This window comes from Gloeophyllum trabeum (assembly GCF_000344685.1).
Source record: "Gloeophyllum trabeum ATCC 11539 unplaced genomic scaffold GLOTRscaffold_00002, whole genome shotgun sequence".
NCBI lineage: Eukaryota > Fungi > Basidiomycota > Agaricomycetes > Gloeophyllales > Gloeophyllaceae > Gloeophyllum > Gloeophyllum trabeum.
Genome location: NW_006920411.1, coordinates 2,484,118 through 2,498,523, shown reverse-complemented (window position 1 = coordinate 2,498,523; position 14,406 = coordinate 2,484,118). Strand labels below are relative to the sequence as shown.

At 54.0% G+C, this 14,406-nt stretch overlaps 4 protein-coding genes across 4 annotated transcripts; 3 read left to right on the top strand and 1 right to left on the bottom strand.

Annotated features, from left to right (window-relative positions):
* Nucleotides 1–1,223: 1,223 nt before the first annotated feature.
* Nucleotides 1,224–2,964, top strand: GLOTRDRAFT_119653 (uncharacterized protein; the record flags this gene model as incomplete). The annotated part of the gene is made up of 5 exons (XM_007864372.1): nucleotides 1,224–1,628; nucleotides 1,687–2,214; nucleotides 2,295–2,603; nucleotides 2,663–2,737; nucleotides 2,797–2,964. The coding sequence occupies exons 1-5, from the start codon at nucleotides 1,263–1,265 to the stop codon at nucleotides 2,962–2,964; spliced, it is 1,446 nt and encodes a 481-aa protein (XP_007862563.1). The 5' UTR covers nucleotides 1,224–1,262.
* Nucleotides 2,965–3,636: 672 nt separating this feature from the next.
* GLOTRDRAFT_125925 (uncharacterized protein) lies at nucleotides 3,637–6,227 on the top strand (the record flags this gene model as incomplete). The annotated part of the gene is made up of 6 exons (XM_007864371.1): nucleotides 3,637–3,821; nucleotides 3,879–3,893; nucleotides 3,945–4,038; nucleotides 4,088–4,152; nucleotides 4,202–5,627; nucleotides 5,682–6,227. The coding sequence occupies 6 exons, from the start codon at nucleotides 3,637–3,639 to the stop codon at nucleotides 6,225–6,227; spliced, it is 2,331 nt and encodes a 776-aa protein (XP_007862562.1).
* A 4,730-nt stretch (nucleotides 6,228–10,957) lies between these two features.
* GLOTRDRAFT_55787 (protein transport protein Sec22) lies at nucleotides 10,958–13,887 on the top strand. Its single transcript, XM_007863718.1, has 7 exons — nucleotides 10,958–11,096; nucleotides 11,171–11,280; nucleotides 11,351–11,511; nucleotides 11,581–11,739; nucleotides 11,798–13,152; nucleotides 13,204–13,387; nucleotides 13,439–13,887. The coding sequence occupies exons 1-5, from the start codon at nucleotides 11,025–11,027 to the stop codon at nucleotides 11,950–11,952; spliced, it is 657 nt and encodes a 218-aa protein (XP_007861909.1). The 5' UTR covers nucleotides 10,958–11,024; the 3' UTR covers nucleotides 11,953–13,152; nucleotides 13,204–13,387; nucleotides 13,439–13,887.
* On the bottom strand, nucleotides 12,266–14,334 carry GLOTRDRAFT_125922 (uncharacterized protein; the record flags this gene model as incomplete). The annotated part of the gene is made up of 4 exons (XM_007864370.1): nucleotides 12,266–13,152; nucleotides 13,204–13,387; nucleotides 13,439–13,910; nucleotides 13,961–14,334. The coding sequence occupies 4 exons, from the start codon at nucleotides 14,332–14,334 to the stop codon at nucleotides 12,266–12,268; spliced, it is 1,917 nt and encodes a 638-aa protein (XP_007862561.1).
* Between the last annotated feature and the right edge of the window lie 72 nt (nucleotides 14,335–14,406).

Below are 14,406 nucleotides of genomic sequence, written 5' to 3'. Positions count from 1 at the left end.
GATGAAGAGGGTGATATGTTGTTGTCCGAGGTGTGGACGTCCCGAGAAGCCAGTCGCTGTTTCCTTGCACGTGTCGAAGGAGCCAGTTTGACTAGGCGGTAAACGGTAGGTGGAGATCGGAGCGGTAGACAGTAACAGAAACGGAACAGTAAACGGCAGTTTCAAGGAAGCTCTGACGAGCGTCCTGAGAAGACAGAGAGGAGACGGTAGAGGTCGGCGTTCAAAAAAAAAGTGGAAGCCCGACAGGGACGGGCAACACTCAGAACGGCACGCGCGGAAAGAACGAGACCAATCGTCGTATTCGAGCAGGTGGGGGAAAACGGAACTAGGGTACATAACTGGGGAGCGTCGACTTATAAGTCGGACGCGACAACATGATAATATCACAGAAGAATAAATGAAATAGAGTCTTGACAGAAATGTAGCTTATATTCGAAGTCGAGTGAAGTCGTGACAGAAATGGAAGTGTCGAGTCCTTATTAGGAAGCGCTGTGGCTGAAAGTTTGGGACGCGCGCCGGAGTAATCCGCGGGATTACACACATGCAGTTTGTCAGCCTGAGGGCGGGCTGCAGTCTACAGAGTCACACAGTCACAAGAAGCCATCTCGCATTACTGCATATGGGTATATTTGGCTCGAACAAACAATGCTCACGGAAACCCGATTTTCGGTTTCATATGCAAACGACTGTACTGACCGGTGCTGACCGGTGGCTGGGCGATCGAGGCAGGGCTAAAGCTAAAGTCCCAACCACAGTCTCCCTCTAACTTTAGCTATAGCTACTCGACCACGCTTTTCGGGCGAGACCCCTGTGGCACAAAGGACGTTTGTAGTCCAGAATCTTCACAGCAATTCTTCGAAGACCTTTTGTTGGAAGCTCGGATTGATTCGCTTCTGCCCTTTGACTTGTTTTGCAAAGGAATCGCAATGCGCTTTGCGCCAATCACCTTCGAGTTTGCGCCAAGCCGGGGCTGACATGACCCCCTGACTGCTATCTAGTCAGCCGCGTGCAAGTGAAACAAAGCAAACAGGATATAATTTGATCCTGAACCAATCCTGAACCAGCTGGGACCAGCCCTATAAGTTGGGGGGCACTGGCTCTTTAGTCACGGGTATCCCTTTGCCTCATTCTCCCAGTGCTCTAGAACTAATAAGCTCTGACATAAATTGGCCTTCCACTTCTTTCCTTGTTGTTCTTTTACCTTCTATCACCACAAGGCAGGTCCCTTTCCCATATGCCACTGTATAGAATAAAGCTCAGCTATGCAGACCTCTATCAGAATGGCTATCAACACCCCCACCCAGATCCAGGTTGGAGAGAACTTGCTCTTCATCCCAGACCTATCAAACCCCCTCCATGGACGAGTCAAAGTGCATCCATCGAGTCCGAGGGGAAATACGAAGAAAACACCACTGTTCTTGCCCCATGACGATCCAGACATCGCCCAACAGATCGTCAACCAAGACCAGCTCGGTGCTGGATGGCACACTAAAGCCAGTCCAGCTTCGATGCAGTGGATGCCCGTCAAAGCAGGCGATGGTCCCACTGCGCCTATCTCTTCCGCCTTAACCAAAGTTCACGCTGAGGGTCGGCGCGCCGCCGCACCCATAGCTACCTTCCATGCCGAGGTAAGACGATACAGACCCTACCGTCCTTAGCCTTCGCCGATGCCTCCCCTTCCTGCAGGTCTCATCCTATTGCGCCGATCATCCCTCCACCAGGAGAAGTTCGCTTGCTGGAGATTTCGCCTCAAACGCGGCCTGCCGCCGCTTCGACCGGGGCACACTGAGACGCAAGGTCGCCGTCTCCGGCATCCTCAACTTCAGACACCTCCTGCCTACATATAACCTGCAGGACTGGGGGAAAGAGAGGATAGGCAGACTGATTGCCGCTGACCCGGGTACCGAGAATAGCTCCGGCAATGTACAGTTCTTGAAGAACGAGCCTTGCGAGCTTGCTCTTGTGGCCGAGAGAAAGCATCCGCGAATAGCGAGTGCAGATATGGACGCGAGATCTGAGCCAACGCAGCCCGAAAACGGCGCAGGCGCAGATCCGCGTTATGCCATCCCGCTTCGGGCCCAAGCCCATGATGGGAGCACAGAGGCGGGGCAAACCCCTAATTTCCCGCCGTCCCAAGAGAAGCAGATTCAGAAGGATCATCCCGCGCCTTCCGAGTTAAGCGCAAGATCAGCCAGGGGCAAGAGTAAATTGGAGGTGAGCATGGGTGCTAAGTTTGACTCGCGTGCTGGGAGCGTCGATCCCGTTGCTAACTTGACTGGCCACGTTCGTACCAGGCGGCTGGTGGCAAAGGTCCTCCGGGCGAACGTTCGAGGGTGGCAGCGACGGCTGGCGTTTCACGCAGACACGACAAGGCGGCTGCGCCACGTATCTTGACTGCGGCGACCTTGAATTGTGACACCGCTCCTTCTAAAATGCTTGGGAAACGACCCAGAGCCGAGGATGACGACGGTGAGCGGCCTGCCAAAGTCGCACATACCGAAAGGCAGTTGGAGGGGAGCCCTGAATGGTCGAGCATAACCGTCGCCTGTAAGAACGAAATCCTGAGAGTGCTGCGCGGGGATGCAATTATCGGCAATCCGAAAGTCAGTGTAAATCTGCACGCCACCTGAAACGACCCGATTTACTTACCGTAAACACACAGGAACTGCGAGACCTGATCAAAGCTCTGGACGAGGTTGAACGTGTAAAGTATGAACTGGACTTGCCATCGCTCAGGGTACGTACTTCGCAGACTCTCGGTGAGATGACTAAACTGACGTACCGGTCCGCTCACAGCAAGCTCGCATCGGCAAATACCTGAAGTCCCTCATGAACAATACTACGATCATTCCTGACCACTTTTCCGGCGTGAGGGTCAAGGCCCGGAAGCTCTTTGATTTCTTCCGGGCAAGGCTGGCCTGTGCTGGCGGAGACATCCCGCAGAGGGGAAATCAGAATCAGTAGCAAGCTATAGGGAAAAGGATTTAGTGACATGAAAAATAACCCCCCCACCCCCTTTATATGCACATGCCTCCTTACCATGTATCCTCTATGCGTTTGGATCTATGCTTATATATGACATGTCTGATTTCACCGTCGTTGGAGCCCATCGTCCACGACGGAACGGAAGGCATGCCGCGTCGGGTTGAAGTCAGCGGGGAGAAATCCCTTTCAGCTACCATCAATATTGCCTCTCGATGTTCTGCATCCTTGACATCCAACGGTCTTACGCCTGGCTGTCGTAGGACATGGCAAAGTAGCTGGTGGTAGCAGCGCTGGCGATCTGATGGACAGTGGCGAGTCTGGCGACACAGTGCGCAGCTTGCATCCGGCCACTGCTGCACCTGGGTATATGCACATTCCGACATCAACTCCTTGCGTCGGACAGAATTATACCTAATGCTCACGGCAGCGATACCCATCTTATCTTTCCATCGGGGTTAGCGCTCGGATGGACTACCGGCCTCTCCTCGAACACGAGGCAGGCGCCATCCAGCTTCCCTTCCCAGCTAGGAGACTCGCCCGCAGCTCTTTCTCAAGCTCTCATATTACCCAGGTATTGGCCCTGTCAACGCTATATCCTCCGCATTTGACTGGATCCACGACGAAAGTCGAGAGACAAGGCCTTAGCTCACGATGGCAGCTTACCCTGGCGTGGCTTTCCCGGGCAATGTCTCGCCTCAGCCCCCGATGGCTCAGATCGCCGGTAGTTACTCGCCGTCACCAGCAGGGGCGGGTGGCTCAGCCCAGATAACTCCTGGTACGATAACATACACTACATCCGTAGGACCAGACGGTAGAGTCATATACCACCCGTTCAGGTGAGCTCATATGTTCGAGTGGCATACTATCGGTTCTCACACGATCTATCGCATCAGAGCAGTCCCCGCGAGGTATGGGAGTGTGGCTTGACGTATGCTAACGACTGACATCTCCCATTGAAGTTACCAGACTCCGTCTGGCATCGTAAACGGGATACAGTGGATCCCAGCTGAAGCTACCAGCGTCCTGCCGGCTGGAGCACAGCCCGCCAACTCCGTACGTAAGAAGTGTGAGCTCACATATTATTGTCCTTACACGCAATTAGGACTTCGCTGCGGCTTGGAACCGCAACTACATGAACAAGGACGAAGAGAGAGCCTTGAAAGACTGGTCCGTTAGCGCGATACGTCTGAGATTCCTTGCTCATATTGTAATACAGGCAATATGATGAAGACAAACGTCGAAGGCGTGAGGAGAAGGAGTCCGCGAAACGCGTTGCCCAGTGGGAGAGGGACCGCCGCGATCGCGAGAAGGCCGAAGAACGCGAGCTACGCAAAGCTCGCGAGAAGGACGCGCAGTACACACGTGCTCGCAAGAAGAGCGTCAGCTTCGAGCCTGGTGCAGGGCCGATGACCCCCGTCTCCGCCTACGGGCCTAGTCAAACTAGCTCTGTTTACGGGGGAAGCGTAAGGAGTTCCAGCCCTGTCCCAGGTTACAACCCTGGCGTTGGTGGCGCAGGTGCCTACGGTGTCAGGAGCTCTAGTCCTGTCCCAGGCTACAACCCCGGCGGAGCTGGGGTTTACGGTGTCAGAAGCTCTAGCCCCGTCCCAGGGTATAATCCCCCCCCGGGCGGGGTAGGTCCTGCATACGGGGGTAGCGGAAGAAGTGCCAGTCCCGTCCCTGGCTATGCCTCCACCACTGCATCCATCTACGGTGGGCCAGAGAAGCGTTCCTCCAGCCCCATGCCCATGCCTGGATATAATCCCAGCGGCACTGGGTCGGCATACGGAGGAGCGTACCCGTCCACGGGTGGCTTCGAGAGGGAGCGCAGGCTGAGCACCAGCATCGGGTCTGATCTAAACCGCCAGTTTGAGAATATGGGTCTCAATACTGCGGGTGGTGGGGGTTACGAGCGTAATCGGGGTATGTCCGGCGAGGACCGGAGGAGGTCGATTGCAGGAGGCTACCCGCCTGTGGGCGGAGGTGCTTACCCGTCAGGATATCCTGCATCCGGTGGCGTGCCAGGCGCGTTTCCCGAAAGCGGGAGCCAATATAGTAGTACTGGGTACCCCACTCCTCCGTCCCAGTACGCAGGGGCTCAGCCTTATAGCTCTGGTGCATATCCGCCGTCTCCTAGTAGGCCCGAGCCAATGCTACCTGGTGCTGCGGCTGGTGCGTATGGTCCGTCAGCGTACTCAGTGGCCCCAACCAGGCAGTCGACTACCGGTGGTGCATACTACCCGCCATCGCCTCGTCCTGGGGACGCCTACGGCCGTCACTCTCGTCCTCCATCGCCTTATGCTCCAGGAGGTCGATCAGCCACATATCCTCCCGGCCACATTCTTGAGGGACAGCCTATGCGCTCCCGTGCTTCGTCCCCTGCGCCGCCGGGCATGACTTTCCCCGCCGCACCGTCGCCCAGCATGCGCGGTGGTCAGCTCGCTGGCTTCCCGGGAGAGCCACCTCTTAACCAGGGCCCGCCTGAAGGTTTCGCTCGTCCCCCGAATTTGGCTCAGCCGTACACGCCGTTCGATCCTATGAAGGTGTTGGAGATGGACGAGTTGGAGGTCCTTGCGCCGCCGAGGATGCCGGTCGTCCTTGGTCCTCACGACGTTTATCCCGAAGATTGGAACAGACTGATGCAGGTTCGTGCGATCTTTCTGTACAGGATAAAGTAGTTTTGCTGATCCTTTGCATAGGATCTGGCACTTGCCTGGAGTAGGAAGCTGCCTGTGCCAGAGGCTGCTCGTACTGGCCGCATACCCAAACGATCCGCCGTAGCAGGAGGACTCGTCGACGAATGGAATCACGCCTTCTTCTACCCTCGTGGCGTGGAGTTGGTGCTATACAAGGGTCGCGAACGGCGCACTGGAATGAACGTCGGGATGATCGATGACCTCCCCGAGTTCGATATTGATGAAGAGGATCTTTCTTCTTCAGCGTCCGACTCCTCTGACGTTACGGATTCCTCGTTGGAGGATAGGTATCAATATGGAGAATACGGCGGAGTGTATGGCCGACAGAATGACCCTAACATCGTCGCCCTACGCGAGCAACGGCGCAGGCGTCGCGAGAAGAAAGCCGAGAAGAAACGGCGCGAGAAGGAGAAGAAGGTGAGGAGGAAGTTGAAGGAGAAGGAGAAAAAGTATACCCTCTACATCACGAGCGTTGAGCCGCAGCGAGCGGCACCTACGGGGTTGACGGGGGGTTTCGCCGCCGGTATGGGAGGTGGACCAGAATGGTGAAGTTGTGTAGCTTCCTGTGTATTTGTAGGATTCAAGTCATATGCTTGTACAACGGGAAACTTAGCCGCGAGGGAGTACTATCAGACCTGCTATAGCAGACCAATACCAGATTCCATAAGGGTACACGATAAGGGCTTGCGATAATCTACAGAGGAAGTCCATAAAGCATCCACGCATGTTATCATCGTCACTAATACCAACCTCCACGTCCTCTGGAAGCGTTATTATATGAGTTGCCTCCTCTCCCTCTGTTTCCACCTCTATAAGCACCGTTGCCTTGGTTGGTAATGCCTCCTCCATAACTATCGTTCCCGCCGCCATATCCCCCATATCCCCCGCCTCCCTGACCTCCACCTCCTGCGTAACCACCCCTCCCACTGTAACCGCCTCCTCTGCCGTAACCATCGCTGCCACCATAACCACCACCTCCCCCACCGTAGCCCCCTCCACCCCCGCCGTAACCTCCTCTTCCTCCACCGTAGGATCCACCCCTCCCAGGATTTCCATTGTAAGTACCTCGTCCGCCTGACGAGGCATACTGGCCCCCTCCGCGGGCAGGAGCACCACGCGTACTCGAGCTATGTGGATCGTATCCGCCATACGTCTGAGACGGCCCATTACCATACCCATAATTGTTGTAATTCTGGGCCGGTGGATAAGACTGCCTTGGAGGCGGATAGGACGAGCCGTTTTGGTAAGAAGACGGCTGGCGTGGGCCAGATCGTTGCCAATCATCTCCTCCACGAGCTCCACCCCTATATCCTCCTCGACTGTCACCATATGAATTCGAGCCACCGTATGAGTCTCTTCCTCCATGATAAGGACCTCCTCGACCGCCGCGGCCGCCTCCATAATCACCTCGGCGCCCATTACCGCGACGCTGTGCAGCTTCTATATCCGCAGCGGTCAGTGTTCGTGTCGGTCGTCTAACACCGGGTAACAGCACAGAGCGGTGTGGTACGAGCTGCTTGGGGAAGAGGTAGATAACTGATATGGACCTGTCGTTGTGTATGTCCGGGAGATCCACTTTGGCCAGGGGTCCAGCTTCGAAAGTCGATCCGGGGATGCAGTCGGGATCGCGAAGCACACTCCCGCTCATACCCTTGCTCAACGTGACGTCCAGGGGGATAGGCTGTAGTACGAGAATCAGATCAATTCAGAACGTCTCTACAGGACATTCCACTTACATCCTGCGGCTTCTTCTTTCCATATAATAGTTCTAGAGCGGGATACAAAGGATGCTCCTCATGTACGAATAAACGATTGCTGCCCCAGGCATTACGGCGGAGTTCTTCCTCCGTCAGGTTGGGATAATGCTGGGCCATAGCTTCGAGCAGACGCTTCTCTTCGATGAACGGCAATAATGCGACACCTTGCCAGAGCATTTTCTTGCCGTTCATGTCGATTTCGAAGCTTTGAGGATAGAAATCAATGACCGGAGAGTCCTGTTCTGTCATCAAGCTGTGGAACGCCTGAGGAATGAGGGTTCGACTAGGGAAAGATCAGCCGCGATATTAGCAGTTATTGACAAACTGAGAGCGCACCTTGCGGGAGGGAAGACTCCCATAAGCTGTTCGAACGGCTTGAAGGGTTGTCCAATGTCAAACTTGATGTCAAGTTTGTCGATGTCCTCGAAATCGGCAGCGAAGGGGGCGAAATGATAAGGGTAGTACCATTGCCACGACGGAGTCTACACAGCATCAGCAATGGTACCGGTTCACAAGAGGGTACACTTACACCTTGGTAGTAGTAATGCAGGACCCAACATATGCCTTCTATATACGACTTGGCAACCCTAGCAATGTCCCATTTAGCGGGTCATTCTGCAGAATTGCGAGGACAGAACTCACTTTTTCTTGAATTCCGTATCACTGTACGGAACACCGAACTTATGCATATAGTAACGCTCCTTGTATCCAGGTTCCCATAATCTACGGAAAGAAATATGAACATATCCCTTGCATAAATTCAGAAATGATGACGCACTTCACGGTATCTTCCTGTTCTACGCTTCCGTCTGGGTTGACTTTCAGTGCATAGATTGGGGGGCCATCGTCATCGGCGGGCTCCTCATCATCATCCTCGATAGTGACATCAGGATCAATGACAGCGTCCTCTTCCTCCACTTCGTGAATAGAACGCTTCACACCGTGAGGAATACCCTCAGCGTCCACTTCACCACCTTGGACGTTCACACCATTCTTGTCATCTACATTTGTCGGCATGCCAGACGGTCCCATGGCGGCATCACCATCGGTCGCTGCGTCCGGACCGATAGCGCTGAATTGGCCATTCAAACCGGGTATTTCCAGCTGACCAGCGGCAGACTCAGCGGTCGCAGCTGACATCTCAGAGGGCTTCACAGGAGCAGGAGCGGACATGGGACTAGCAACGAGCGGCGCTGAATCGGCAGTAGGGATAGCAGCAGTCGGTTTAGGTGGGAGGGAAGCAGGCTTTACGGGCATGAGTCCAGCCATCTCAGCTTTGAGCACATCAGCAGCACTCATATTCGCCATACGAATCGCTCGCCGGTTGGCCACAACATCGTGGTTACTACCGCCCAAAGCCTGCGCAGCAAGACCAGCATTTTGCTGAGATTCTGCGGTGACGGGTCCACCAAAGCCAATCGAGTCGGTGTTATAGCTGAAATCAGGACGTGGGGGAAGAGGGTGCACTGTCGGTGCTGCGGGTGCTGTGGGTGCAGCAGTCAAATTCAGGGAAGGAGATGGTGCTACAACCGCATTTGCACTTTCGCCTACATCAACCTTTCCGGAGTCTATCTTACGACGCTTCGCATTCTGAGCCTGCCGCTCCTCGTCTGAAACCGAAACTGTCAACTTCGGTCATCATAGACAGTGGAAATTTGTAGACGTACGTTCCCGCCGCTTACGGAAGATTTCATCCTCTCTTCGAGCGAGGCCTTCCAATATAATTTGGACTCGCGAAAGTACAGCATGACCATGATTAGTCACGTAACCGCCCATCCGAGGGAGTTCATCTTTCCAGATCTTGAGTAGCGTATCGATCGCGCCTTCTCGGATTTCCAACGAAGGCATGTGTGGCAAGAAGTCGTTACCAACGAAGAATATGAGCAGGACCCAATCATCAATAGCTTGCTCTAGGTTGAACGGGAAAGCGCTCTGAGGCACGTTCAATTCGACTTCAAGATATTCCCTCAAGACAGCCACATCCAGGAAAATAAATGGCTTCTTCTCGGACGGTGGCTTCTGCACCTCGGCTTTGGTCCCCGTACACTGAGCGGCATAATGACCTTCTTGTCCGCAAATTCGACATTGATTCTTCGCCGTCTCTTGGAATACATCCTCGCGTAATACCCTAAAGTGGGGCTCGTGAGTAGCCAAGGCCAACATAATCAAGTCGGCATCCTGGAATCCGCCGATTAGAGAAGGCCGAGAGACACAACGGTTGCACTTACTAGCCCATATATTACATGCTGAGTATTCGGGTCATGACCAGGGTTAGACCGTTGGCGCCGAATGTAGTCCATGATCTTATGCTCTCCCTCACCAGGAACGCTGGAGTCGGATATGATAACTTCCAACTAACGGTCCTATAAGAATGTTTATATAGTAATGGGCGTATATACTCACATCTTTCCATCCGGGATCTGAGTTCATCTTTGATACTACCCAGTAGCGCAAAGAAGTGGCCAGTAGGTCCATAAATGGTGTTCCGGGCGTGATAGCATTCGTGTCCCAAGATTTCTTATTCTTCTCATCCTCGCTGAGGGTCTTGCCCATGGCTACATAAACATCAGGAATAGCTCTAGTTATGAACGGCTGAAGGTCGCACCTTCCCATATTGCAACAGCCTCCTTCCGAGCTTCTTCCTTGTCTTTCGCTTCCTGAGCAGCCCGGAAACGCCTCGACCGTTGCTGGTTCATCTTAGCTCTGGGCGCAACACCATCTGCAAAGCATATCAGTAACGAGATGCAAGGCGAGCGAGGCGAGCATACCGATGGCCATAAACAGAAGCTTCCTCGGGCGTATCATGTTGACAATCCGTTCGGTATAATTGAAAACCTCCAGCATCATATCCTCTTCGGTCTCAGGGGGCGGCTGAGGGAGAGTGTGACTCAGCACCATACCGAATGAAAAAAGCGCATACACTCACCTTCCCTTCAGGGTGTGTACACGGGTGCACCTAGCGAGCATACGATTAGACGGTAATAACAGGACTCTGTGGTTTCCATGACTTACAATCCCGTTCATATCCAGGTATAAGTTATCGAACTCGGTTTCATTAGGATTAGGCCGCGTTATGTCCAGAGGTAGGGCGATGAGGTCACCCTCGGCGTCTGGCACCTTCACTTCTTCCTCTTCGACGACAGGATATACTAACACACGCGTTAGCACATACCTATATGCAAATAACATGGCCTACTCACTGATCTTAGGGTACTTTTTGCTGAGCCAGCGGAAAAGCGCTGGAACACCCTGCGCAGTACTGTGAGCAAAGCACTGTCCAGACATGGTGTGACAAGTTATCTCACCATACTGATCTACTTTACACTAAGATAAACGTAAAGGCTTTCGATTATAAGACAGACAAGCTGAGAGGTGGACTGGAACGTCGTGGTGGACGTTGACGAAGAGACGTGAACCGTAGCGACTTTGCGCCAGAGCGTTACGGCGTATGCGGAGAAACGTGACATAAGCGACCCCGCACGTGGAATTGTAGCATCCACGTCAAGCAGAAGCGCGGCGAAGGACAAGTCCACAACTGCCGTGCAGCCTCGTCCTCTGTCTCGCTTTCCTGCTCTCGAGTTTGCACGAAATGGTTCGGTCAACAATGATTGTGCGGGCATCCGATGCCCTCCCGCTGGCGGCGAGCGTGGACGATGAAGATGTAATGTCTATTCACTCCGTTAACATTGGCATTCCGACCGCTCAGCAAGATCATACTGAAGGTGATCCTACCAGACAGAACAGAAGCTGCAGGAACATAAACAGCAAGCCAAACTGATATTCCGACGGATAACACCCAACTCTGAGCCGCGATGCTCAATAGAGAGCGGGCCATACACCCTGCAGTGAGTTCAACCCATGCTTTCTGGGATACACTTGTCAAGCTAAGGATCACCATGTTCCGTCTGCGCAAAGCTATTACATCTCCGATAATGTCGTCTTTCTAACGATAGCGGACAAGTCATACCCACGAAAGCTTGCCTTCTCATATCTCGACGAACTCGCCAAAGAGTTCTCATTATCGTACGGGCCTAAGGTCGATACTGTCCGGAAGCCGTACGCGTTTGTTGGATTTGGTAGGTACCCCACCAGTTTCTAGCCGACTACGTCTTACAGCCTTCCCCCCCCCCTCCCTCCCCCCGCAGATACCTTCATGTCCAAGACGACCCGCCTATACCAGGACACGAGAGCGGCCAGCGCGAACAGCTCAAATCTCGACAAGCTGAATGACGAATTGCAGGATGTGACGCGAATAATGACGAAGAACATGGAGGAGCTTCTGTGGCGAGGCGACTCATTAGACAGTAAGTCATCATCCTTCCCTGTACTCGACGGATCGTTCATGGATCTCATTTTACTTAGGAATGGCACACATGTCGACATCTCTCCGCTCCGAGTCTGAAAAGTATCGAAAGGCTGCACGGAATATCAACCTCCAGGCTATGATTCGTCAATACGCCCCCCTGGGCGCAATCGCCTTGCTTTTCATTATCTTCATCTGGTGGAGATTCATGTGATGGGACCTGTCATGGTCACCCTCGTACATTGTAGTTATGCCGTCTGGTAATTTGTTTATTGGTCTTCATGCTAGTATGCTACGACTATCCAACCAAAGTGCACCCATCGACGCTGCCAGGTTGTGTTGGACCACGAAGATAGACTGGGCCCTCTAAGATGTGTACATAGCTCGGCAGCCACGGACTAAGAATACAAGTATCCTAGTTGAGAGGAGACAAGATGAGAGACGAATACACAATAACCTAAACCCTGAACAAACTGTCCCGGAGAACGGCGCGGAAATAAGGTATCTATGAGCGTCGTGAAGGAAATCTATATCTGAATGTCACCGGCCATTACAGGAGGGTATTCCATGCGTCTCTTCTTCGCAGCAGGGCCCTCGGAGCCGGTATCGTCGTCGTCTACAACGATCAGAGGTGACTCCGATCGAGACGCCTCTGCAAGAGGTGCAGAAGAGACAGGTACCTGTTGCTGACCGCCCATCGCTGGCAGGGACTTGTCCGGTGTGGCACTGCCGCTCTGGTCGGCTGATGTTTCCATCTTGACGTCTGCCGGAGTCGCCCTGGCTGTAGCACCGCTGATATCCTTCTTACCGCGTCCCCTCCCTCTCCCGCGTCCTCTACCTTTCCCGCCCTCGTGCCGAATCCGCTCCTTAAGGAACCGCACGATATACCCTTGGAGGATTTCCAAGGCCTTCTGGGCTCCAAGGTTCTCCAACTCCCTCAACTGTTCACGAGTCAGATGTGAAAATATCGTGGGGTTCAATATGAGCGTGTTGTTATGCAAGACGATGGGAGGAGAGGGAAGATGCAGAGACGCTGCCGAAGACGCAGGGGAAGGGGAGACGGCCGACGATGCCGGCTGAGAAGAGGGTGCTGGACCGACGATGATAGGTATCCTGACCGAAGATGGCAAATGAGGAACTGCTGATGATGACTGTGTGGGTGGCAATGCGGCGCTCGGAGGTGCTGGGGTTGCCGCGACTTCAGAAGTGGGTATGGCGGGAGCCGGAGCTGGGGTAACAGTGGCTGACATCGCCGTCAGGAGGGACGGTGGTGGTGGCGGTTCAGTCTTGACGACAGGAGGAGGCGCTTGTGGGGCCGCTGGAACTGCGGTGGCCGCAGGCTTAGGAACAGGGGGAGTTGTCTTGGACGTCTTGAAAGCGAGAGGAGTAGAGGCGAACGGCGGGGGCAAAGGGCCTGTATTCGCAGTTTAAAGGAAATGCCACCTGATGGACCAAAGTCGCTCACCCTTGTTCTTGTTCTTTGACCGACCATCTTTACCTCCCGTCGCGCCCTGAGCATTTTCCCTCTCCTCAAAGGTGTGCTCGTATTTCTCGTCAACAGTCCAGTAAAAACCCTTTCCCTTCTCCCCGGCCGATTTCTCGACTTTCTGAAACGCGCGATTAGAGGATAAATTATGGCGAATAGAACTCTGCATATGGTTTTAACGAGACGACTGCCACACAATCGGCAGAGTACGCACCTCCCATCCAGTCCCTTCATTGTAGCGGTACCAGTCATAGTTACTTATAGCCCAGTTGCATATATCTTGTAAAGTCGCTCTACCACCCAATGCCTTGATAGCTTTATAACACAGCTGCGCATAAGTTAACTGAGGTTTAGGCGGCATATCCTCGGGCTTGGGCCTGGGTATCGCATCGACATCAGACTTCTTTCGCTTCTTGGACACAACTTTGGGCTTCAGTAGAGTCGTAGAAGGTTCTGGTTTAGGCTGTATCAACGGGCTCTTGACTAGTGGGGGTGGCTCAGCGACGGGGACAGGAGGGGGTGAATCCGATGGTAGGGATGACGGGGGAGAGATAGAGGTGATATCAACGGAGGGCGAGCGGTTGCGCTGCTCGGAGGAATGAGAGCTGGGAGACGGGGAGTCTTCGGGGGCAGGGGGTGGTGGCAATACAAAGTGAAAGGTCCTGGACGCTATCTGGATCTTGGACCTGTGATATATGTCAGACGAGTAGTGGCATACGAGGGACGAAACACGCACCTCTCACTCAGGGGGACTCTGCTTCCACTAGGGGACCAGACTCCATCGACCCACGCGCCGTTGCGGCCGATTACGACCAGCACGAAGCGTTCTTCCTCCTCATCGTATTCAATCTTGGCATGCAAGCGTGACACGCTCTTCAACGGACCGAGATCGACGTCGACTTGGGGTAAACTGGAGGTAGATGCGGTGGACGCTGGGATGCAACGTCGACCAATCGTGACGGTCAGCGTCTGCAGGTAGTACGTAAAGCCGGGGAAGACGAGGCTGTAGTACGCGCTGATCTTGTCGGGGACGGCCTCGGGTTCGAGGGAGTGTTCATCGTGTCTGTCGTCGACGACGGCGACAGCGGTGATAAGAGGCGAGGCGGCCATGGCGAGTGTGGCGAGCGGCGGAGTCAGAGGTGCACGCTGGACACCGGCGAAAATCGGCAAACTAACGGTGGG